This window comes from Geotrypetes seraphini, chromosome 4 (assembly GCF_902459505.1).
Source record: "Geotrypetes seraphini chromosome 4, aGeoSer1.1, whole genome shotgun sequence".
NCBI classification, from domain to species: Eukaryota; Metazoa; Chordata; class Amphibia; order Gymnophiona; family Dermophiidae; genus Geotrypetes; species Geotrypetes seraphini.
Window position 1 is genome coordinate 256,692,355 of NC_047087.1, and position 24,087 is coordinate 256,716,441.

Consider the following 24,087-nt stretch of genomic DNA (forward strand, 5'->3'; position numbering starts at 1 on the left):
TAGATTTCTGTAATGCACAGTTTTTAGGCATTACCAAAGCTAGGGTTCGTGCCTTGCAGATGATACAGAGCACAACTGCGAGGTTCATTACTGGAATGTCATGATATGATCGTATAACTCCAGTTTATTAAAAAAAAAAAAAAAATTACTTTGGTTGCTCGTTGAATTTTGAATTGCGTACAAAATTTTGACTATCATACACCATGTACCCTATGGAGAGGCACCATGGTATTTGACCCAAGCTTTGAGGAAATATATGCCAAATTGGGCTTTATGATCAGAATCTGCAATGAGACTAACCTTGGAAAATAATCATGAAGTACATTACAGAAAAACTTGTCTGGCAGCTGTCTCTGTGGCAGGTCCAAGGCTATGGAAGTCAATGAAAGGCTCACAAAGGCTGTATGCAGACGTCCAAGTCCTTTAAAAAATCTTTAAAGACATGTTGATTTGTAAGAGCATTCCAGATCTAAGTATTTTATAAATGAGCAGATGTTGATACCTTTCCTATGATGACTGAATCTGAGATGATAGTCTGATGCAATCTGTCTTGTTTGACTTGTGAATGATAAATTTTATGGGTTTGCTTTTTATTCTTATGTATGTGAAGGGATAGACATTTTTAAAATAAATATCAGTGTAAATTTAGGCTTGGGCATTTGCACCACCTAATTTTAAGCACGACTTATAGAATAATGCTTTTTTGGCACTGATTTTTTTAGGCGCCATATATAGAATATACCCCAGAATGCCCATGGTTGTACACAAAATTGTGCACAAAACCCATGCTACGTTGTGTACAAAGCCTCCTGCATTTTTTTTTACACCGGCTTCAGAGTCCAGTAGTCTGTTTTATGAATTGTGTAAGGCTGTACCTGAATGCAAGAATTGTAAGGGAGATCAGAAGACACCGAGATGAAGTAAACAGTCAAATCCTACAATATTTTACACTGGAAATTTTGAAGTTAAATTTTCTTGAAGTTTTAGATATTTTTTTTTTCCACCACCTTGGAATAGTTTTAAAAAATGTTACCAATGGAATTACAAACAACAATTTGTTTATTTCAAACATTTTGAATCACAAGCCAGAGGTTATGTCTGTTTAGAAGTTGTTTTCCTCGCTCTCCTTCCTGGCTTAGGGCTCCTTTTACTAAGGTGCGTTAGGACATTAGCGCGTGCTAGACGCTAACGCCTCCATAGAGCTTGCATTAGTATTTTCATCTATAGCATTGTTTTGCGCGTGCTAAAACCACTAGCGCACCTTAGTAAAAGGAGCCCTTAGTAAACTATGCATGGCATGAATTTTCAATGCAGTTGAATTTTCTTTGATTATATAGTTCTAAAAATTTAGAAACATTCATGGCTCCATTGTTAGAAACATTGTACTGTATTCCAATTTATATTATATCAATGTATAAACTAATAAAAATAGTTATCCAGTTCCAGCATTTATTTTGCATCACAGTAAAATGGTTTAATTCTTACACCCTCCTCCTCACCCTTTTCCAACATACAGTATCTAATGATAACTGATTGATGGGCAGGAAGTTGCCTTAATGAGCTTGGTAGCATTTCCACTTACTCTGCTGCATCATTGTCCAACCTAACATAAAGGGTCAAAAGCTGGTTATGATTCTGGAAAAGGAGGTCTGGATGAACTGCAGTGGAATACAAATTTTATGTTACTTTGATTCATTCTGGCATCCCACCCAGTTGTTGGTCAATTTTTATTAGCTAATCCTATTTAGATAATGTTTTAAAGGGAACTAGAATTGCAGAAAAATCCCACAACAGGTACAAGATCTGCATCAAGCCTCAGAAGTCAAGCCCTGGAGCTTAGGATGGCCAATTTGCCCTTCATTTGGAAGGCAAGTTCTTCATTTCGGAAGATAAATGGTCTTTCTTTAATACCTCTCAGACTGTATCTGACTGCTGAGCACCCTCCAGCACTGAGGTCTTATTTTCTTTGCACTAGTTATTCTGTTAATGCATCATCTGTAAATTCACTGCATATTTATACAGTGTGATGACTCACAGAAACAAAACACAGGGCCTTCAAGTGAATTTGTCGATTTCTCAGTCTCATCCTGTTGAAAATCAACACAACAATTTGCCCACACTTTGGAGAAACCATCCTGTTTTTCTTTTCCATGAAGGTGATCTCCAAAGGAAACCCAGGTAGTGCAGGAGTAAGAGCTGTCTGCACACGGCAGGCGGGAACATGGACGCTCTAGCCATCTGTTGCTCTTCCTGTTTGCCACTTAGGCCCTAGGTATCTTTTTGATCCCACTCTCCTGTTATTGAATAAGCTACTGTTCCATTAGTCCATATCTGTTGTTTGGGATCAATATTTGTTGCACTTAATGTCTTTGGGGTTTTTTTCATTTTCTTCACAAGTTTAGAAACGCAAAGTAATGCTGAGCAGAATATCATAGAGAATCCACTCAAGAGGAATGCTGCAGTGTAGCTACCTGTTGTGTCCACCAGCCAACCTATTGGAAGAAAAGAACAGTGGTGTAATTACTTGCACTAAGGTTTCCCACAAATGTCTTGGGGACCCCACAGCCAGCATACATGGAAACGCCCAGTACATGCACATTTGTCTCAGGAATATTCATTTTGGATATCCTGAACATCCAAGTAGCTGTGGGTTCTTAGAGCCTATTTGCAAAGCTCTTGTGTATATTATATTATGAATATTAACATCTCAGAAGAGAAACAGATAGATAGACCGTGAAGATATAAAGTTAATTAACAGGACAAGTCATCTAGTAAAAAAATATTGGTTAGGTGAATTTTGTCCTTGAATTATAATTTGAGGTTTCAGTATAACCGAAAAGCTTTTCTCAGTACAAGGCCAATGAACTCAGCAAATCCATTAGTGCATAAATTTTCTAGATATGAAAATTAGCTGTGTAGAAATTTTCCCTGTGAAAATAAGCACCGGATGAAAAAACAGATAACTGGACCTCATTAAGGTGTAACTATCTTTTCTGCAAAAAATCAACTTGCAAAGGCATCTCCACACTTTGGCTTTTGCAGAATTCTGAGGTAATGATACAGCTCTTTTATTTTAGAACAGTTACACATGTTTATTTATAGTGGATTATACATGAAAGCTTACTAGATGTAAGAGGACCATTTGGCAAATGTTTTCACAGTGAAGGCCTTGTACTTCCTTCTTAAGAGACAGTAATGTACGCCGTAGGCCTGCAGGAACAGGCCGCTGGAGAACCTTGTTACATCCAAGGAATATTTTTGGATTTATTTGCTCTTCCCCACCTGTGAATGGACACTTACCTGATTATTTATAGTAAATAGTATTTTCCTTTACCTGCACCCATTATGTGACTCTACTTTGTCTTAACTCTAGGCCCATCCTCATTCGTCTACAGCGCTGCGTGTGCCCGTTGGTGCTATAGAAATAATAAGTTGTTGATATTGCCACACCCATGGATTCTATAAAGTGAGGCGCCCAGATTTCTGACTACTGCAGAGTGCAAAGTTGGGTGCTCAAGTTATAGAACAGTGCATCTAACTTAATAGGGATTAAGTACCGTTGCAGAATCCGGGCCATAGTGCCTAAATATTGCACTGCGCAATTACAAAGGGTGCATGTACATGGGCAGGTTTTGCAGTTGTACCTGTAAGTTACAGAATACTATCACTTTAGCAACTGCCAAATTTATGCATATGTAGAACTCTTCTGTGAAAGCATGACATTAACCTCTATCTAACTGACCGACTGACTGACTGTGTGCATCTATCTACATATCTATGTAATGTGACAAATACATATTAGAATTGAAATGTGACTTTAAACTGACCTGCAATTGGTGGGCTTAGCAGGTATGGTACGGAATGAAGGAAAAACACCAAGCCCAGGGCAGATGATAAGAATGCTGTCCCGACCACATCGGCTGTCACGACAGGAATCAGAGCTACATAGGCACCGTCAAAATAGCCAAATGTAACAGAGAATGGAACAAGCAGAGGAAAGCTCCAAAGAAACGGAAGGATGAGGCAGCTTATCCCATCAAGTCCCACAGCAATGAGGTAGCAAACATTACGATACTTCTTCAGAAACCTGTGGATTTGGGGAAAAAAAAAAATAAGCCACAACGCTATGAGTAAGGTGGACCTGCTCAATTCCCATGGTTAGATAAACAAATCACAGTGATTCACTGGTTTCTTGTTTATAATCCAAGCAGAGGTATACCCCCCCCCCCCTTGGCCATAAAAGGAATTACCGGTACCTTGTTCTTACAACACAGGACCATGATAATAGATACTAGTAGGTTAACAGTTATCATGCTGAAGGAGCCTGGGACTGGTTTTCCAAGTACTGAAGGAGTCTGGGTCTGATTTTCCTAAGTGTTGAACTAAGTTTTCTCTTTAATAAAATGCTGAATTATGTTTAGCTGCAGACCTAACTTATCTCATGTTCTAGCCTGCCTGCCTTGAGTGTTAGCTTGGACATTCTAACTTCTTATGGCTATCCCAGCATAAACAACATGCAACAGAAAGACTGCAGGGCCTAGATAAGTGACTTGCTAGTGACCTGCTAGTGTGAGCTGAGGAACAATGATTGTTAAGAAAAGGAACACGTGAAAAGTTTTTTCTAGAATTCAGTTGTATAGCCAGAAGAATGTATAAATATCTCTGTAACGTCCTGTTTTCGGCACTTCTGAAGCCAGCTTGGAGCTCGGGAGTCGCATACGTATGCTAATAAACCATCTGTGCCTTCTTCAAGTCTCTAGGTTTTTTGGCTAGTTCCTACTTTAAAAGAGCTATTGGGGAAAAAACAGTGTTTTGAGGGAGGGGACTGTATCCCAGAGTTAACATGGATATTGTTATAGTATAACCGTTAAAGCAGCAAATAACACAGCACAGAAAGATTAAGTGGAGGAGTAACCTGGTGGTTAGTATAGCAGATTTCGATTCTGGTGAACTGGGTTCAATTCTCACTACAGCTCCTTGTGACCTTGGGCAAGTCATTTATCCATATGTTGGCTCAGGTGTAAAACTTAAATTGTGAGCCCACTAGGGACAAAGAAAGTACCTTTGTGTGCATATGTCTAATAGAGCTTTAGACATGATAAGAAGTGGTAGTTAAAACCATCTCAAGAGGTGTTAATTTACTTATTAAGGCCCTGATTTTATAAAGTCCGCCTAAAGTTAGGCGCCAATGTCGGCACTGATTCTATAAAACTTAGGCACCCAATAGAGAATCACGCTCAGCGTCTCTTAAGAGCTCTTAGACTGTGCTCAGCATCCTAACATTTAAGCGTTCCCAATTTATGCCAGGATTTTTCAATGCCTAAAGTTAGGCACCGATAGCAGAACCTAATGGCACCTAATTCACAAAGAGGCGTTTTGGGATAGTTGCCTTCTTTTTATAGAGTCAAACTTTCAATTAAATCCAATTAAGGCTTAATGAGAGGTGCTGAGTGCCAATATCAACACTGATTAAGCCTATTGCTCAATAAATATATCGGCATCTACCTTCAGGTGGACTTTATGAGAATCACAGTCTTAGGCCCTTTTATAAAGAGAGTCGACCAATGTGGTTTACAATACACTGAATAGTAATCAATTTTAATTATTTTCCCTATCTGGCCTGGCAGGCTTACAGTATAACTGTGGTACCTGGAGCAATGAAGGGTTAGATGACTTGCCCAGAGTCACAGGGAGCAGACTGGAAATGAACTCAAAACCTCAGGATGCTGAGACAGCAGCTCTAACCACTAGGCCACTCCTCCCCCTCCCCTTTAAGCTTGAAATGTCCGTAGCAAACTGGAACTATTGATTCAGTTTGCGGCTGTACTCACTTGAGGAAAGAAAGAGAACGGGGAGATATGATTGAAACATATAAGTACATCACGGGACGCATTGAGTCAGAAGATGATATCTTCTGGCTCATGGGACCCTCGACCACCAGAGGGCATCCGCTGAAGATTAGGGGAGGGAAGTTTCATGGCGACTTCAGGAAGTACTTCTTCACCGAAAGAGTAGTGGATCATTGGAACAGACTCCCACTCCAGGTGATAAAGGCCAGCAGCGTGACGGATTTTAAGAGAAAATGGGATACTCAAGTGGGATCTTTAAGGGAGTAAATTCAGGGGAGGGGATACTTGGAATGGGCAGACTTGGTGGGCTATAACCCTTTTCTGCTGCTTTTTTTTTTTTTTTTCTATGTTTCTATTCACAAAAAGAAAATTTGGCCTGCTGTAGACACTTAGGTGAAGGGATGCCATTCTAAAACAGGGCGAGATCGGCACAATGATTTCATGTGGCCTTGTGAAAAAATGCAGACTCTTTCCCTCTTTCCCCCCTTACCTGGCACAAATTAACCCTTATCTTAATTTGATTAGTCTTTAGTTGTAAAGGACATCAGACAGGCATTGCATACCTGCAGAGAATCAGGTTTTGTCTAAGTGTTAATCAGGATATGCCAACGTGCAGAGTTGAGGGTGACACGATGTAAAAGCATGTACCTTTGTCTCAACCAATCATTAGAGATGCACCTAGGGGAGTTACTATGATGTCATTAGCCTAGAAGCATAATAAAAGGGTCTAGGAGATAGCCACTGGCAACGCCTCCTTCCCAACTCCTATCCTGTGTGTGTGTTTGCTGTGTTCGCATCCCTACACTTAGGCCCAGATTCTATAAACAGTGCCTAAATCAGCTGGCGCCTAAAAAAATAGGCACTTGCCGCATGTCAGTCGCACTTAGGTGCTGTTTACGGAATCCCGGCTAGCGGTGCTTATGTAAAAACTTAGGAACCTGAAATGTAGGCGAAGGTTTTAAAGGCCTACATTTCAGACACCTACGTTTTTAGAGAATCATGCTTAGCGGCACCTAGGTCATACTCTGCCCATATAAACGCCCACTTAGGAACCACTAAACACCAGGCGATAGGCACAATTAACTTTTTTTTTCCAATTATTGCGCCTATTAAGGATATTTTGCCAATTAAGTTAGGTGCTTAACCCTTTAATTGGCAGATGGTGAAAATGGCTGTTTTATGTAACTTGATGTTGAACGAGAGCAACAGTGCCAAGGTAACAGGCATTTGGAGATGAAAATCTCCCATAAGAGCCATAGAAACACATGTTGCTTCTGAGCAACAATGCCAAATAAAGGGTAAGAGGCGCCTAACTTTAGATACCCTTTATAGAATTTGGGCCTTAGTTAAATAGCAATAATAGTTAAGCTCTGGAACGCGTTGCCAGAGGATGTGGTAAGAGTGGCTAGCATAGCTGGTTTTAAGAAAGGTTTGGACAAGTTGCAGGAGGAAAAGTCCATAGTCTGTTATTGAGAAAGACATGGGCGAAGCCACTGCTTGCCCATTTATTGGTAGCATGGAATGTTGCTACTCCTTGGGTTTTAGCCAGGTACTAGTGACCTGGATTGGCCACCGTGAGAACGGGCTACTGGGCTTGATGGACCATTGGTCTGACCCAGTAAGGCTATTCTTATGTTCTTATGTTTAACTGCATCATGCATTATCTACCTGTGATACCAACATTTTCTTTGCATTAACTGCATAGTAGCCCTTCCCTAAATGCTAGGAATGCCCCCAACAGCTAGTTGCATGTGTTAACTTGTTCTATTGATCACTCTCTCCTCAAAAATGGATTTCCTGTCCTATTAACCCTCTTTCTTCCTCCCCTCTTAAAGTCAATCAATTTGTACCTTTGCTTAATCTTTGTAAACCGCATGGAACTTCACGGTATTGTGATATATAAACTGTTATTATTATTATTATTATTATATGTAAAACCTTATTGCATAGTGTCTACAAGATGCTAAGCAATTCTATACAAATTTTGCACAAGTCCTCATAAACATAAGGCTCCGTGTTTTAAAATGGAAATAGCATCTGCAAAAATTTGCAAACACATTTGTATGTTATTTGCTATCTTAAAGCATGATATCACATTTGTGAAGCTGTTTGTACCTTCCTACATCAGCCTTTGCGTAAGGTAAATCACCACTGCTACAGAACAGAGAACATTTGTGACTGCAAGTTTACAACCGAAGACTTTACATGTGCAATAATGATTACTGTAAAGGTTTCTTAGAGTGAATTTTTAGTTCTTAGTGACTCGTCCCCCTAAGGGGTTGTCACAGTCACTTCAAATTGATAGTGGTGAAATGTGGCAACATGGCACTGTACTTCCACTAAATGGTAAGAATGAAAAAGAGAGACTGGGGAGGAAAAGAAAGGAAGATTAATGCTGGGAAGAAGAAAAGTTAATGGAGGGGGAAAGGGAAGGAGCAAAGAGGGAGGAGTGAATGGGGAAGAAGGTCTTCTAGACTACTGCACCATACTCTATCTCCCCTGCCTCGCAACCATGATAAAACAACTACAAACAGTTTAAAATACAGCGCTAAGACTTATGTATTCACTGAGGAAGCACGACCACATCACGGCGGCATACCTCGACTCACACTGGCTCCCAATAGAAGCAAGAGTACAATTCAAATTCTACTGCCTACTATTTAAAATCATAAACGGAGACAGCCCAGCCTACCTAAACAACCGGCTAATCCAAACTACCCCAACCAGACATAGGAGAACCCACAAACCATTCAAGCACCCCCCAATCAGAGACGTCAAATGAAAAAAACTGTACGATGGCCTTCTAGCCACACAAGCAGCAAAACTGGACCACCAACTCTCCAATTTACCGATAACGACCCCAGACTACAAATCGTTCAGAAAATAAATAAAAACCATGCTATTCAAGAAATCCTTGAAGACAAACACCGCAAGATTCTTCCCAATTTCTCTGAAACAACTCGCTCTTCTCTTCAATTCCTCTGGAAATGGCCAGATAACTTCTTTTGTAATCCACCTTGAACCGCAAGGTATTGGCGGAATAGAAATCACTAATGTAATGTAATGTAAACAATAGTTCTTGGTATCTGGAAGGGAGGAATATCTCTGCCGGCACAGATCCCAACAATCGACAACATTCCCTTGGAAATGGTGCATAACACTAAAATCCTTGGGGTAATTTTAGATCAGAAACTATCGTACTGTGAGCAGATAGGTTCGGTGGTAAGAAGCTGCTTCTATAAGCTCCACATGATAAGATCAATTGCAAAGGTTTTAGAAACAGCAGCATTAAACACCCTTATTCATTCTCTTATTTTCTCCAGACTAGATTACTGCAATTCTTTATATAAAAACATCACCCAGATTCAAGATGTCTACAGTTAGTCCAGAATACATCTATAAAACTCTTAACAAACTCCAAAAAATTTGATCATGTGACACCTTTATTACAAAATGCTCACTGGCTGCCAATTTCACATTGGATCACAGATAAAATAATCTTGCTCTGTTTTAAAACACGACAGTCAAACTTACCGGCATTTCTTGATAAACTCCTAATTCCATATACACCCCTTAGGACAGGGGTGTTAAAGTCCTTCCTCGAGGGCCAGAATCCAATCGGGTTTTCAGGATTTTCCTAATGAATATGCATGAGATCTGTTAGCATACAATGAAAGCAGTGCATGCAAATAGATCTCATGCATATTCATTGAGAAAATCCTGAAAAACCCGACTGGATTGTGGCCTTCGAGGAGGGACTTTGACACCCCTGCACTAGGACCTTACGATCTGCTTGTAATCCCCTTTTTAAAAATAATCAACACTCAAAAAAATGAAATTTTTACAACTTATGCTCCGCAACTATGGAATAAGTTACCTTCCCATCTCAGAGAAGAACAAAATCTTGATCGTTTAAGAGCTCACTAAAATCCTTCTTAAATAGAGATGCCTTTCAAACATAAAATCAAATAAATGTTGTTTCTCTCCATAGGAACCTGAACCTCAGGAGGCTTCAGACACCTTCCCTATTGGCTCATTTTGTACTACCCTTATTTGTTTCTTTCCTATAATTATTGTATTTCAACCCCTGTCCCTATTGTATCATGTTGGTCTTGTACTGTTCTAGTATATGTCCATAATTTGTAATATTGTTTCCCCATTTTTAAATTGTACATCGCTTAGAAGTATTATAAGCGATATAATCAAATTTTAAGTAAACCTGAAACCTGAGTAAGAAATAGAGAATGAGAATCTAGGACAGGGGCAGGAAGAAGAGAGAGGGAGATAAAGAAATTTTGGACTGGAGTGGGAGAATAGGAAGGGGTCACCAAAACTAATGGACAGGAATTTCTGGGATCTTGGAGGGAATTACAAATGTAAAAAGGAGATGTTTCTTCCCAGGTTCTGGTCTTACTTGCCCTCCTATCTGCACTCTTTCTCTACCCATCTTCAATCCAGGCCTCTTTCTCTCTCTAGCCCAAGGTGCACCTCTTTCAAGCCCCGCCTCAAGTACTCTAACTCCCTTACCAATCTCCTTTCTTCTTCTCTTCCCCCAAGCTATCACTCTTTTCCAACCAATTCTCCCAACTCTTCCTCTCCATCCTTCCAAACTACACACCCCTCCACCTCTCCCCTTTCTAATCCCTATATTACTATACAATTCAAATCACCAGTTACTGTAGGTCTGAACAAGCAGACCAGGCAGCACAAACAAAGGTTCCACCATGCTCTACCTGCCAGCTGCTGACCTGGTTCCTAGTTCCTACAATCCCCTGGAGACCCGTCACCCAGATTATTATTAATCGAGGAATTTCAGGAAACTGGACGTCTAGAATGAGCTACAAGTAGTAGAGTAATACTAAAATGTATTTTTCTCCACTAGAGGGCAGTCACTTAACATCACACAGTTCATCATTTCTTATGTTGCAGAAAGCTTTCAAATTATCATGGGATAAACCTTCACTGTCACCATTCTTTAACTGGCTAAGAAACTGAATTTCAAATGGTGAGTAAAAGAGTGAACTGTATGTAGAAGCTGGAGGGAAAGAAGTAACAGAAAAAGAAAAGGAATTAGGGTACCTATGACCAGTATACACAGTACGTATTTTGAATACCTAAGGGCTCCTTTTACTAAGGCGCGCTAGCGTTTTTAGCGCACGCAGGTAATTACCGCACGCTATGCTTCTAGAACTAATGCCAGCTTAATGCTGGCGTTAAGGTCTAGCGCACGCGCTATTCCACACGTTAAAGCCCTAACGCGGCTTAGTAAAAGGAGCCCTAAGTCACCACAGCTTCAATATTCAAACAAAGAAGAAAAAAAAGGAAGTCCTCATAGGTATCAAACAGCAAGCATTAAAGGGTAAGATCAAAAATGGGAAACCCTTAGGTTTAAATTCCGTGCAGGCTAATGCCAAAAATAAACTTCATCCTTAGCATGATCCCTTCTTTCTTCCTGACTACATTATATAGCTAAATAAATTGCTTTCCCAATTATTCAGTCTCCAAAAAATTGAAAATAGCATTAAAAACTCTTAAAAATCTGCAGGAGTCTCATGTCTCTGTTTCCCTATATATCATAAAACTTTTATTATGCAAAAATCCTGTCTTTTGGATTTACTCTTCCTTAGAATATACCATATGTGATAACTAGAAAAAGAACTCTTTGACCCTTTTTTAATGCACTATTTTCTTACAACTCTTTTTCCAAACTTTTTGAAACAAAATACTATATCATCTCAACAATGGTTATTAGAACTAGATAAACAATGGGCATTGCATATTCTAAATTAGTATCTGCCTTACCCCTCCCCCCTTTTATTAAACCGCGATAGCGGTTTTTAGTGCAGGGAGCCGCGCTAAATACTCCGTGCTGTTCCCAAAGTACATAGAATTCCTATGAGCACCGGGCAGCGCGAAGCATTCAGCGCAGCTCCCTGCACTAATAACCGTTATTGCGGTTTAGTAAAAGGGGGGAAGGTTAATTTGAAACAGTCCAAAAATAAAAATGATTTAATTTCTTGGATAGAATGAACAACCAATAAATATGGTCACTAAGGGGGGGATTCAAGAAAGGGCACTACGCGCTCTAGCGCCCGCTAATTGCTAAAGACGCTCATAGGAATATAATGGGCATCTTTAGCGGTTAGCGTGTGCTAATACAATTGCACATACTAACAAAATTGCACATGCTAAAGTTGGGCGTCCATGAAATTGTGGAAGGGCCTACAAAGTGACGTCCACATCCTTTGGACGTCCATGTGCCAATTATCGCTCATTAAGACCCTTAAATGGCTCATTAACTACTTAGTTTGGACACCTAAGTCCCACTCAGCATTAGACAAGACTTAGGCGCCCTTTATAGAATCAGGGCCCTAGCGCCCTTTCTTGAATCCCTCCTAAAACAGCTGATTGATATAAAAGTAAACAACTGTAATCCTTGCAAGAATTGCAAATACAATTCTTCTTTCACCCAAACCAGTATTATCATTGGATTCAATTAAAGCACCGTCCCCCTCTTTTACTAACCCCCTGTTTTACTAAGATGCCCTAACCAATTAGCGCACGCTAATCGAATTAGCGTATGCTAAACGCTAACGCATCCATAGAATATAATTTTATTTATTTATTTTTAAAAATTTCTATACCATTTAGAGATAAATGGTTTACATAATTTACATACATAAAATTATTTAAAAAATAAAAAATAAAACAGACACACAAACAATCCTCTGAGATCTTATCTGCAAACTAACACGAAGACTTATATAAAAAGATCATGTTTAATTTAACAACTATGCCAGAAAAAAACATTATTGACTAGAAAAAGGCATCTACAAATATTTAGCGCACGCTTAATCGGCTAGCGCACCTTAGGGCTCCTTTTATTAAGGTGCACTATGCTTTTTAATGTGTGCTAACCACATGCTAAACGCTAACGGGTGCATGTTAGTCTATGGACATGTTAGCGTGCGCGTAGATTTAGCGCGCACTAAACACGCACTTAAACGCTTAGCGCACCTTAGTAAAACAGGGGGGTTATAGTAAAAGGACCCCCAGGTGTTGTATTATTAAACATAATATTCTCTCAGATATGCTCTCACAACCTCCTTCTATCTTTGCATTTACTTAAGTCACCTTTAGGTTAGGTCACGTTGCTTCCCATATTCATCAGCTATACAATCCAGTTTGCATAACTGATACTAGATTTACATTTGCCATGCGAGAATCGCCAACGCGGCTTTGTAAAAGGAGCCCACTGTCTCCAGAACAATGATCATTATTTTGGTCAAAGCTTAGCAGACCATTAGCTTCTGCAAACATGATACAATCACTCTGTTTTCTTCATCCTAGATCAATATGGACTCCACAACAATTATATGTAGCAAAAGTGACCCCTACAAAACATAAGCTGGTCCTGCAAAGAGAAACAGAGCGCTTTATTACGTTTGCTGTGCTGACGGCCTTTGCAATTTTGTAGAGAAATTTGGAACATTATCATGCAAATCTCAGCACGTAGGAATTATCACCCGGTGCAACTGTCTTTGGATCTTTGATTTTCAGTGAAGACCTCTCTATATCGTAATCTAAACTTTATGACCTAACTTCCGTTGCAATCCAGTGCATTCTATCAAACCAGAAAGACAATCATCTTCTTTATGTGCATCTATGGTGGCAATTTGTTCTTCAAAACCTATAAGCTCAAAGGGCCGGATTCTCAAAAAAGCCACCGAAAGTTAGGTGCCAGCAGAGTGCTTAGATCGTGCCTGCTAGCACCTAACTTAAGTGTTTTAATTGGTTTAATTGATCACACCATTAGAAACCAATTTAAAACAGAATCTTTTTTTAAAAAGGCTCCACTAGGTGCCCTCCGAGACCAGCACATGAATCCATGGCACCAAGTGACGCCAAAGCCTGGAAATGGGCATGTTTAAGGGCAGTGCTGGCCTTTGGCATCTGGCTGCGATTTTACAAAGCCCCTATGCACTGGGAATGTAGGCCAGTAAAACTCTGGCCTACATTTCCGGTGCCCAGGGTCCTTGACAAGCCACAATTCTGTAAGCATCGACTGTCCATGATTGGCACACCGCGGGCACCACTTTTTCAGGCGCCTGCAGCATCAGGCACCGCTTACAGAATCAGCCATAAGAACATAAGAATTGCCGCTGCTGGGTCAGACCAGTGGTCCATCGTGCCCAGCAGTCCACTCCCACGGTGGCCGTTAGGTCAAAGACCAGTGCCCTAACTAAGTCTAGCCTTACCTGCGTACATTCTGGTGTAGCAGGAACTTGTCTAACTTTGTCTTTAATCCCCTCTTGTCTTTGTGTTTCCCCCCTATAACAGCCTCCAAAAGAGCATACCTGTGTGTCTCTCTAGACCAGTGATGGCTAACCTTTTTGAGCCCGAGTGCCCAAACTGCCGCACAAAACCAAAGAATTTCCTCAAAGTGCCAGCACGTCAATTAAACCTTAATAACAAGATTTTAGTATCTAAAAACTCTTTATAAAGTTGCCTGAACTATGTAACATCAGGCAGCCGCGAGGAACACATTGCCAGGCAGGGCCGGACTGGGACAAAAAATAGGCCCAGGCATTTTAGGTTGAGCAGCCCAATCACATGACCTCACGCAGGCCCCGCCCAATGGCCAGTCCGGCCCTGATGCCAGGTGAGCTGCAAAGCAGACACAGGCACACTCGCCTCCCGCCACACCGCATATCTTAATTGCGGACCTTCCCGCGTGCCAGCTGCAAGGCCTTATCGTGCCACAGTTGGCACGCGTGCCATAGGTTCGCCATCGCTGCCCTAGACGCACCACAGATGCCTTCCTCTTAGGTGTGCATCCTCGGCAGCATTTTTTTCTATAAATGTGTGTCCCAATGGCTGCCACCACCTTAAAACAGGATGCACGGTTCGAGAATCAGTCCCTATTTGCACGTATTTCCACTTGCTTTAGCAACAGAATAAAGTTGACCAGGGGATGTGAGTTTATAAAGACAACCTGGGCTATCTTAATTAAGCCTTTTTTAAAATTCAAGTCCCGTGATCTACATTCTTCTATTGCTACTACTGACTGTGGATTTCATTTGCCTCTTCTGTACTGATTGATACCCCTTCCCCTTGCTTTTTCATGATCCTAAAATCAGAATCCCAGGCCTAACTGGAATTATACTTCATTTGCATTTGGGGGCAATGCCAGATTCTACTGCAGCCAAGGAAATGCTTGTACAATAGGAATCTCATGTAAGTTTATGCCCATTCTTGTTCTGCATTACCTTCTGTCTGTCAGCCATCCAAATGTGACATTGCCCACAATTCCCATCACACCGAGGATGGACATTAGAAATGCAGCTTCTTGATGGCTCACACCAGCTCTCAACGCATAGGGCACCAGATAGACAAATGGAGGGCTGCAGCCATATGCCAAGAAGAGAAAAGACAGAGCCAGCACAATGAAATCTGGCATCAGAAAGAAGCTGTACTCCTGCCGTGAACAGTAACAAAGGCTTTTGTGTGAGCAATTCCGAATTAAAGGAGCGCAGGTGTAAGATCGCTTCAGATCTGGTTTTGGTGCCTCGGACGCATATCCTGGTTTGAGAAGCGCCGGAGTACTTAGCAGTTCCTCTTTCAGAGTGATAGGCCGCATCAAGGCTCCACACACGCACAGGTTTAAAACAAAACCTCCCAGGATAAGTAAAGCTCCTCGCCAGGAATACTCTTCTATCAACAGCTGGACAACAGGTGCCAAGATAAAGGTTCCAATTCCGCTTCCTGACATGGCTATCCCATAAGCCAGTGCTTTTCTTTGGTTGAAATATTTGCCCACCATTGCAATAGCTGGGGTGAAACAAAGTGCAAATCCAAGCCCTAGAAAAGAGAGAGAGAGGAAAAAAAAAAGATACTGTAAACCAGCTGACTAAATAACAGAGAAAATAGTCTGTGGACAAGAATCTGCAGTAGTTCTCAATGCTGTGTGACTGCAATCAGAAGACTTCAAAGCAAAATGGAAAAGAGAGAAATGGCAGTAGGTGGGACACAGCGGGCAGAACACTGTTTTGTTGTGGGGGGGCGGCAAAAGCTCCACTCTAGCCAGCAGAATCCTGTGGCACAGCCTCTCACCCAGTGGCGTATTAAGGGGGTGTGTGGACCACCCTAGATGGTGAGTCAGGTGGGGGTGCTGGCACCTCCCCGCCTCGCCCTGCCACATCATGCCACGCTTGTGCCATCACTTCCCCCTCCCTCTGTAGATCTTCGTTAGCACGCGCATCTGCTCCTGCCCGCTGCTTGTGCTAGCCTGGTTCCCCTCTGAATCACTTCTGGGTCATGGGGTCGGGAAGTGACATCAGAGGGAAATTCAACACTGGCACGTGGAGCATGCTGGAGAAGAAACTCATGCTGGCAGGGGGGAAGGGAGAGAATGAATGTGGAATAGGGGGCAGGAAGGAGCGGAGAGCACGGAATGAGCGGGGTCACGGAGAGGAGGGTGGGGGGGCACTTCCCTCGGCGCCTCCTACCCTTACTACGCCACTGCTTTCAACAGCTCCTGACTCCCACACCCACCTCCTCCTGGCGCTGTACTTTTAAATCTTCAGGTAGCCGCCGTGCAGCTTCAACGAGCAGGCCGGCCCCTGGAAGTAGAATGAAGGGTTCCGGGGCAGGCCTGCTCATTGACCCTGCAATACGCCTGCCTGAAGATTTAAAAGTACAGCGCCGGGAGGGGGGTGGGTGAGCGGGTCCCGACCGCCAATCCTTAGGGAGGCCATGGCCCCTGTGGCATCCCCCGTTCCAATGCCCATGGGTGGGGGTTCTGCAGGAAGGGATGCAGTGATCAGACCAGTACTTGTCCTGCAGCAATAAGAGCCAATTAAATAAATGGTAATTTTTTAAAAATGCAAGTTATAATTCAGCATTCTCTGGAGGCAATTTTATAATTGGACACCTCCATCTAGGTGCCTCGGGGCACTTGGTAGAAGCCTATTCTATAAAGGAACTCAGGTGCCTAAGTTCTGTTATAGAATTCAAAGTGTAACCAGATTTTGACGTACCTAATATTTAGGTCCTCTCACATTAGCCACAGAGGTGGCATAAGTGTGAGCACCTCAGTGCAGGAGTGATGAGCATAATTTACAGAACTCTGCAAGTTACGAGCATCAGTGGGAACCCTGTTTATATCCTGCCCATGTTCTGCCCCTGTATACACTCCCGTTGCAAATACTGTATGTGCTATGTAAGCTAGGCAAGTATTTGCAGAAACATAGACATAGAAAAATGAAAGCAGATGAAGACCTTTTGGCCCATCCAGTCTGCCCATCCATGCCATCGACTCTCCCTTTCACTCCCTTAGATATCCTATGTACTTGTCCCAGGCTTTCTTGAATTCAGATCCATGTGGTACAGTGGTTGAAGCTAGAGCCTCAGCACCCTGTGCTGTGCCTTGTGACCCTGGACAAGTCACTTAACCCCCCCCCCTCTCCAGTTGCCCCAAGTACATTAGATAGATTGTGAGCCCACCAAGACAGGGAAGGAAAAATGCTTGAGTACCTGAATAAATATTCAGAGCTGTCCTGGGAGAATGGTATAGAAAAATTGAATAAATAAAATAGATATAGTTTCATCTCCACCACCTCCCCCTGGAGGATGTTTCATGAATTCACCCCCTTTTCTATGAATAAATATCTCCTTAGGTTACTTCTGAGTTTCACCTTCATCCTATGCCCCGTCTTTTTAGAGCATCCTTTCATTTGAAAGACACTCAGTTCCTGTATATTTATGCCATGGAGGTATTTAACTGTCTCTATTATATCTCTAACTGAGACAGTTAAATACCTCCGTGGCATAAACATACATGAACTGTCCCCTTCCGTGCCTTTTTTCCAAAGTATACATATTGAGATGTTTAATTCTGTCCTAATATACTTTATGATGAAGACCACTGACCATTTATTAGATGCCCTCTGGTCTGACCCCATCCTGTTTATATCTTTTGGGAGGACTGACTAGTGGGATACTTGCACTTTCTTTAATTTTCTTATCTCAATTGCTTTCTCCTCTTATTCTTTTGAGAAAATATTTGAAGGTTCTGCTTTCCCAAACAATGAAGAGATCAGACTCTGCAAATGTTATCAAATACATAGAAACCGCATTTCCTAAGACACATGAGAAGGTGTGATGCATCGAGCGACATCTTCTGACAGTCTGGACCTTTCAGGAGTTTTAAAGATGTCTCAAGAAAGATATCATGGATCATTCCATCCTCTTGGTCTCTTATGTGTCTCGGCCCAGCAAATATATTTTAAAATTGTACTTCAAGAGGAAAGATGCAGTCTTTTGTGGCCAGAAAATCCAGAAATTCTAGATGCTGCACATGCAACAGAATTATGTAGGAGCATTCTAGAGTCACTGCTCATATTGCAAACTGTCTTCTAATTTTGTGAAACTGGCTTTACAACTAAGGTTGTCCAACGTCGGTCCTCAAGGGCCGCAGATTTCAGGATTCCCCCAATGAATCTGCAAGAGATCTACAGTATTTGCATGCACTGCTTCCGCTATTTGCAAATAGATCTCATGAATATTCATTTCAGAAATCCTCAAAACCCAACCTGGCGAAGGCTGAAAGTTGGACATCCCTGTTCTAAACCATATGGTCAAAGTTATTGAACAAGAATTAATATCATTCACTCTCCTCAAATAAATGATACTGAAATCCAAAATTTTCAACCACACGAAGTAATGGTCTACAAAATATATCGAACAGAAGAGGCAAAAGATAAACCTCGAGATAACTCACCAGCAGAGAGGCTGGAGCTGCCATCTAACCATTCCAACTGACCCTTTGATAATGGTTGGTAATATTAAGAGTGACTTATCTGAGGAATGGAGTTCTCTGGGGGGTGTATAAGGAGAAAGAAGCAAGGAGAGATATTGAGGGGCAGCAGAATGAACACACTTGTAAGTCAGCAATAAGATCTTGAACTATAGGCGATGGCAGATAGGGAGCCAGTGAAGTGACTTAAGGAGAGAAGTGATATGAGCGTAGTGAGGCTGGTAGAAGATGAGTTGCGCAGCAGAGTTTTGCACAGATTGTAAGGGGGAAAGGCGACACTGAGGGATACCAGTTAGGAGTAGATTGAAGTAATCTAAGTGTGAGGTTATGAGAGTTTGGACAAGAGTCCAAGTAGTGTGCTCATATCAAAAGTGACTTTGTGGCTCTGGGAGAGAAAGTGAAGCAGTCAGATGCGCAGATGGTATTCTCATCCATCCTCCCCGTCGAGGGTAAGGGCCAGGTCAGAGAAGTACGCATCCTGGAGATGAATGCGTGGCTATGTGGATGGTATCATCGAGAGCATTTTGGCTTCTTGAACCATGGGATGATTTTCAAAGGGCTGCTGAGCAGGGATAGTATACATCTATTAAGGAAGGGAAGAAGTGTCTTTAGCAGCAGGCTAGCTAATCTACTGAAGAGGGCTTTAAACTAGAAGTGATGGGGCAGGGCGATCAAAGCCCCCAGGTGAGTATAAGCCCTCAGGTAGGTAAATCACTGAATACCTCTACATGGATGGCAAAAGGGGGCAATGTCTGGAAGGCAGGATATACTAATGCTCAAAGTTTGGGAAACAAAGTTCTGGATCTAGAATCTGTGAAGGAAGAAGAGGAGTTGGATATAGTGATGATCATAGAGACATGGTTCACGGAGAACCATGACTATAATCTGTTTAGGAAAGACAGGGAAGGGAGTAGCATTATATGTTAAAGATCATATTAAAGCCACACATTTGCAGGATCTGCAGGGCAAGGAAGAGGCACTGTGGATCATTTTGGAAAGAGGGAATGGTGAATATATTTACACTGGTATGATTTACAGGCTTCCTTCACAAATGGAAGAAGTGGACAGAGATTTAATAGTAGACATTCAGACTATATCTTAAAAAAAGGGGGAAGTTTTACTAATATGTGATTTTAACATGCCGTATGTTGATTGGGGTATCCCTATTGTGGGGCCTTCTAGAAATAGGGAGATCCTGGATTCTCTAAAAGGAGAACTGTTCCAGCAGTTGGTAATAGAATCCACACGGGATGGGGTCATACTGGACTTAGTGCTTACAAACAGGGAAAGTGTTTCTGATGTTACAGTGGGTGATCATCAGGCATCCAGTGATCACTGTATTAAGACTGGTATAGAGAGGGCTCATTCAAAAGCAAAGGTTCTAGACTTAACAAAAAAAAAACTAACTTTGGTCTGATGGGGGAATATGTCAAAGAATTGTTTTCTGGATGGGAACATCTCGAAGGAGTGGAAATGCAGTGGGCAAAACTGAAAGGAGTAATTGTAAGAGCGACAAAACTTTTTGTGAGGCAAGTAAGTAAAAGTAAGAGGACGGCCGCTTTGGTTCTCAAAATTAGTAGCTGAGAAAGTAAGGAATCAGAAGTTAGCTTTCATAAACTACAAAAGATCGCAGAATGAGGAAGACAGGCAAAAATATCTGGAAAATTTGAGAAGCTGGTCGGGTAGTCAGAAAAGCAAAGGTACAAATGGAAAACACGATAAAATGGGGAGGCAAGACTTTTTTTTAGATATATCAGTGATAGGAAGAAGTGCAAAAGTGGCATTGTGAGACTCCAAGGTAAAAGGGAGGAACATGTAGAAGCTGATAAAGAAATATTTCTGGAGCGGGATGGCTGGAGATCTGGGAGCGGGACCGCAGAAGATAAATGCAAATAGGGATGGTGGAGTGGTAGACCCAGATCAATTTTCAGAGGGTTGTGTTCGTGAGAAGCTAGCTAAATTAAAGGTAAACAAAGTGATAGGGCCGGATGGTGTACATCCGAGGGTGCTGAAGGATGTCATAGGGAAGTTCTGGTGGTTCTGTTGACTGACATTTTCAATGCTTCTCTAGAGTCAGGAGTAGTACCAGAGGACTGGAGAAGGGCGGATGTGGTCCCTCTACACAAAATTGAAAGTAATAATAATAATAATTTTATTCTTATATACTGCCAAAGCCATAGAAGTTCGAGGCGGTTTACAGCAAGAAGCGCTGGACAATCAGCGAAGAGGTTACAGTCAAAGTCAGCGAAGAGGTAAGGAATAAGTAGGGAATTACATGCTGGAAATTGGTACAATGAGCGAGGTGATAAAATTTGCAGATGATACAAAGTTATTCAGAGTAGTGAAGACACAGAAGGATTGCGAAGACCTGCAACGTGACATAAACATGCTCGAGAAATAGGCCTTGACATGGCAAATGAGGTTTAACATGGATAAGTGTAAGGTGATGCATGTCGGTAACAAAAATCTTATACACAAATATAGGATGTCGGGTGCAGTACTCAGAGAGACCACCCAGGGAAAGAGTCTTGGGAGTACTGGTCAACAAGTCGATGAAGCCATCCGCACAATGTACGGCGACTACAAAAAGGGAGAACAGAATGCTAGGAATGATTAAGAAGGGGATCACAAACAGATCGGAGAAGGTTATCATGGCCCTGTACTGGCCCATGGTACTCCCCCACCTGGAATACTGTATCCAGCACGGGTCGCTGTACACGAAGAAGGACACAGTACTACCCGAAAGGGTCCAGAGAAGAGCGACTAAACTGGTTACAGGGTTGGAGGAGTTGCCGTACAGTGAGAGATTAGAGAAACTGGGCCTCTTCTCCCTTGAAAAGAAGAGACTGAGGGGGGGACATGATCGAAACATTCAAGATAATGAAGGAAATAGAATTAGTAGAAAAAGACAGGTTGTTTACCCTCTCCAAGGTAGGGAGAACGAGAGAGCACTCTCTAAAGTTAAAAGGGGATAGATTCTGTACAAACGTAATGAAGTTCTTCTTCACCCACGGAGTGGTGGAAAACTGGAACGCTCTTCTGGAAACTGTTATAGGGGGAAACACCCTCCAGGGATTCAAGACAAAGTTAGACAAGTTCCTGCTAAACCAGAATGTATGCAGGTAAGGCTAGACTCAGTTAGGGTACTGGTCTTTGACCTAAGGGCCGCCGCGGGAGCAGACTGCTGGGCACGATGGACCACTGGTCTGACCCAGCAGCGGCAGCGGCAATTCTTATGTTCTTATGTACTTCTGTGGTAAGCAAATTAAGGGAAATGCTTTTAAAACAGGGAATGGTAAAGTTTCTGGAATCTGGTGGATTACAGGACCAGAGGCAACTTGGATTCACTAGAGATAGGTCTTGTCAAACAAATCTGATCAATTTCTTTGATTTGGGTGAGCAGAGAATTGGATAAAGGGAGTGCGCTAGATGGGCTTCTTTGCATTAAAGATGCCACTAACCGGCAGTGTCGCTTTGTATAAGGTTACCAGATTTTAGATCGAGAAAAAGAGGATGCATGGCTCCACTCCCAGCCCCCTGTCCCACCCCTTTCTACCCCCAAGCCCCACCTTGTTACACCCTCCCCCCCCCTCCAACCCTAGCCCTACACAAACCTCATCTCTTCAGAGCGAGTCTGGAGTGCATGTGCGTATCTATGGATGTGACACAATGACATCGCACTCATGCTTGCATGCATGTGATGTCACTGCATAACTCTTGCGCATGTACAGGTGCACTCCAGACGCAGCTCTGATCTCAATGCTTTTCAAAACCTGGACAAAGTATTGGATTTTGAAAAACCATCCATACACCTGGACAGTCCTCTACAAAGCGAACATGTCCGGGTAAATCCAGACGTCTGGTAACCCTAGCTTTGTAAAAGGAGCCCTTAATATTGATTTTAAGGGTAAATGATCTAATTCTCCTCATATAAGTCGAGCAAATGCTGAAAACCAAATTTATCAATAAAGTTCCCTACAAATACTAGATTGGAGATGAGTCAAAAATCCTTTGAATTGTCTGCATCCTTAGCACTGCTGTTTTAAATTAAAGGTCGTACTACAGTTTCCTTTAAATTAGAAGGCAGAGATTCACCATGGTAGTGTGCAGGTTGCAGAACACTTTACCAGACTAGGAGAGGATCCAAGGTAAAACAGGATGGCTTAACAGACATTAGAACTTTTTCCACTATCCTAATTTGTTTTCAACCACAAGAGCAACTGGGAAAACAAAATCTCAAGTGCACATAAGTGAGCTCTTCAGGTGAGCCCAAGATCATAGAGTGTGGCACAGTGGTTAAAGCTACAGCCTCAGCACCCTGGGGTTGTGGGTTCAAACCCACGCTGCTCCTTGTGACCCTGGTTAAGTCACTTAATCCCCCCATTGCCCCAGGTACATTAGGTAGATTGTAAACCCACCGGGACAGACAGGGAAAAATGCTTGAGTACCTGAATAAATTCATGTAAACCGTTCTGAGCTCTCCAGGGAGAACGGTACAGAAAATTGAATAAATAAATATTATTTCTCTCTGGGTCTACTCAAGGGGAATGTTGTTCCCTCTGGAGTTTTCCCCAAAAGAGACATAAATGGCTTTCATTTTCAACCTAAAACAGTCACTAAACATTTGAGTAGTAAGATTCTTGCCTTCCAGAATACAGTAATTCATACCAAAAATATCTTTAGTTACTGAAATAACTCTTTTTAGCAGTGTTCTGGATCACTACCTGGCTATTCTCTTTGATTTATGTAAAGGGAGAAGGGAGCAGAGATTTTGAGAGGTTGTTCACTGAGACTGAAAGCTAGTTAATAAATGCCTTGATTAGCCAGCTTACATCTGAAAGTATTCTCTCTGGCTGTCCTAGTAAAATAATGGATTTTTTTTCCCTAAAGGAGCTCAGAACAGGTTACAAATCAAGCATTTTCCATATCTGTCCCAGCAAGTTCACTGGCTATCTAATGTACTTGGAGCAGTGGAGGTTTAAGTGACTTGCCCAGGGTCACAAGGAGCAGCACAGGGTTCGAACCCACAACCTTAGGGTTACCAGACTTCCGGGAAAACCCGGAAATGTCCTCTTTTTAGAGGACTGTCCGGGCTCCTGGATGGACTTTCCAAAACCCTGCATTTGTCTGGGTTTTGGAAAGCCCCTACAAGCTCAGGCCGCATCTGGAAGGCCTCTGGGCATGCGCGGATGATGTCACATGCAACTGCGCACATTCCAGGCCCTCCAGATACAACCAGAGCTTGTCGCAAAGAGAGGAGGCTTTCTGGGGGCAGGGCTGGAGGCGGAACGGGGCAGGGTCATGTGTCCAGAGCTTTCTTTTTTTAATATGGTAACCCTACACAACCTCAGAGTGCTGAGGCTGTAGCTCTGACCCCTACTGGTTGGACACAGTATATTGCAAATAAATGGGCAGTTTCTC

General features: G+C 42.2%; 1 protein-coding gene across 12 annotated transcripts in view; it reads right to left on the bottom strand.

Annotated features, from left to right (window-relative positions):
* Nucleotides 1-643: 643 nt before the first annotated feature.
* Nucleotides 644-24,087, bottom strand: part of SLC16A12 (solute carrier family 16 member 12) — a 91,736-nt gene continuing 68,292 nt past the window's right edge. For all 12 annotated transcript variants that reach the window (XM_033940171.1, XM_033940165.1, XM_033940167.1 and 9 more), the window contains 3 exons: nt 15,119-15,710; nt 3,828-4,087; nt 644-2,492 (listed from right to left, as the gene is read on the bottom strand). In XM_033940171.1, the coding sequence (XP_033796062.1) occupies nt 2,269-2,492; nt 3,828-4,087; nt 15,119-15,710 (1,076 nt within the window). In that variant the 3' untranslated portion in view covers nt 644-2,268. The remainder of the gene's footprint in view (nt 2,493-3,827; nt 4,088-15,118; nt 15,711-24,087) is intronic.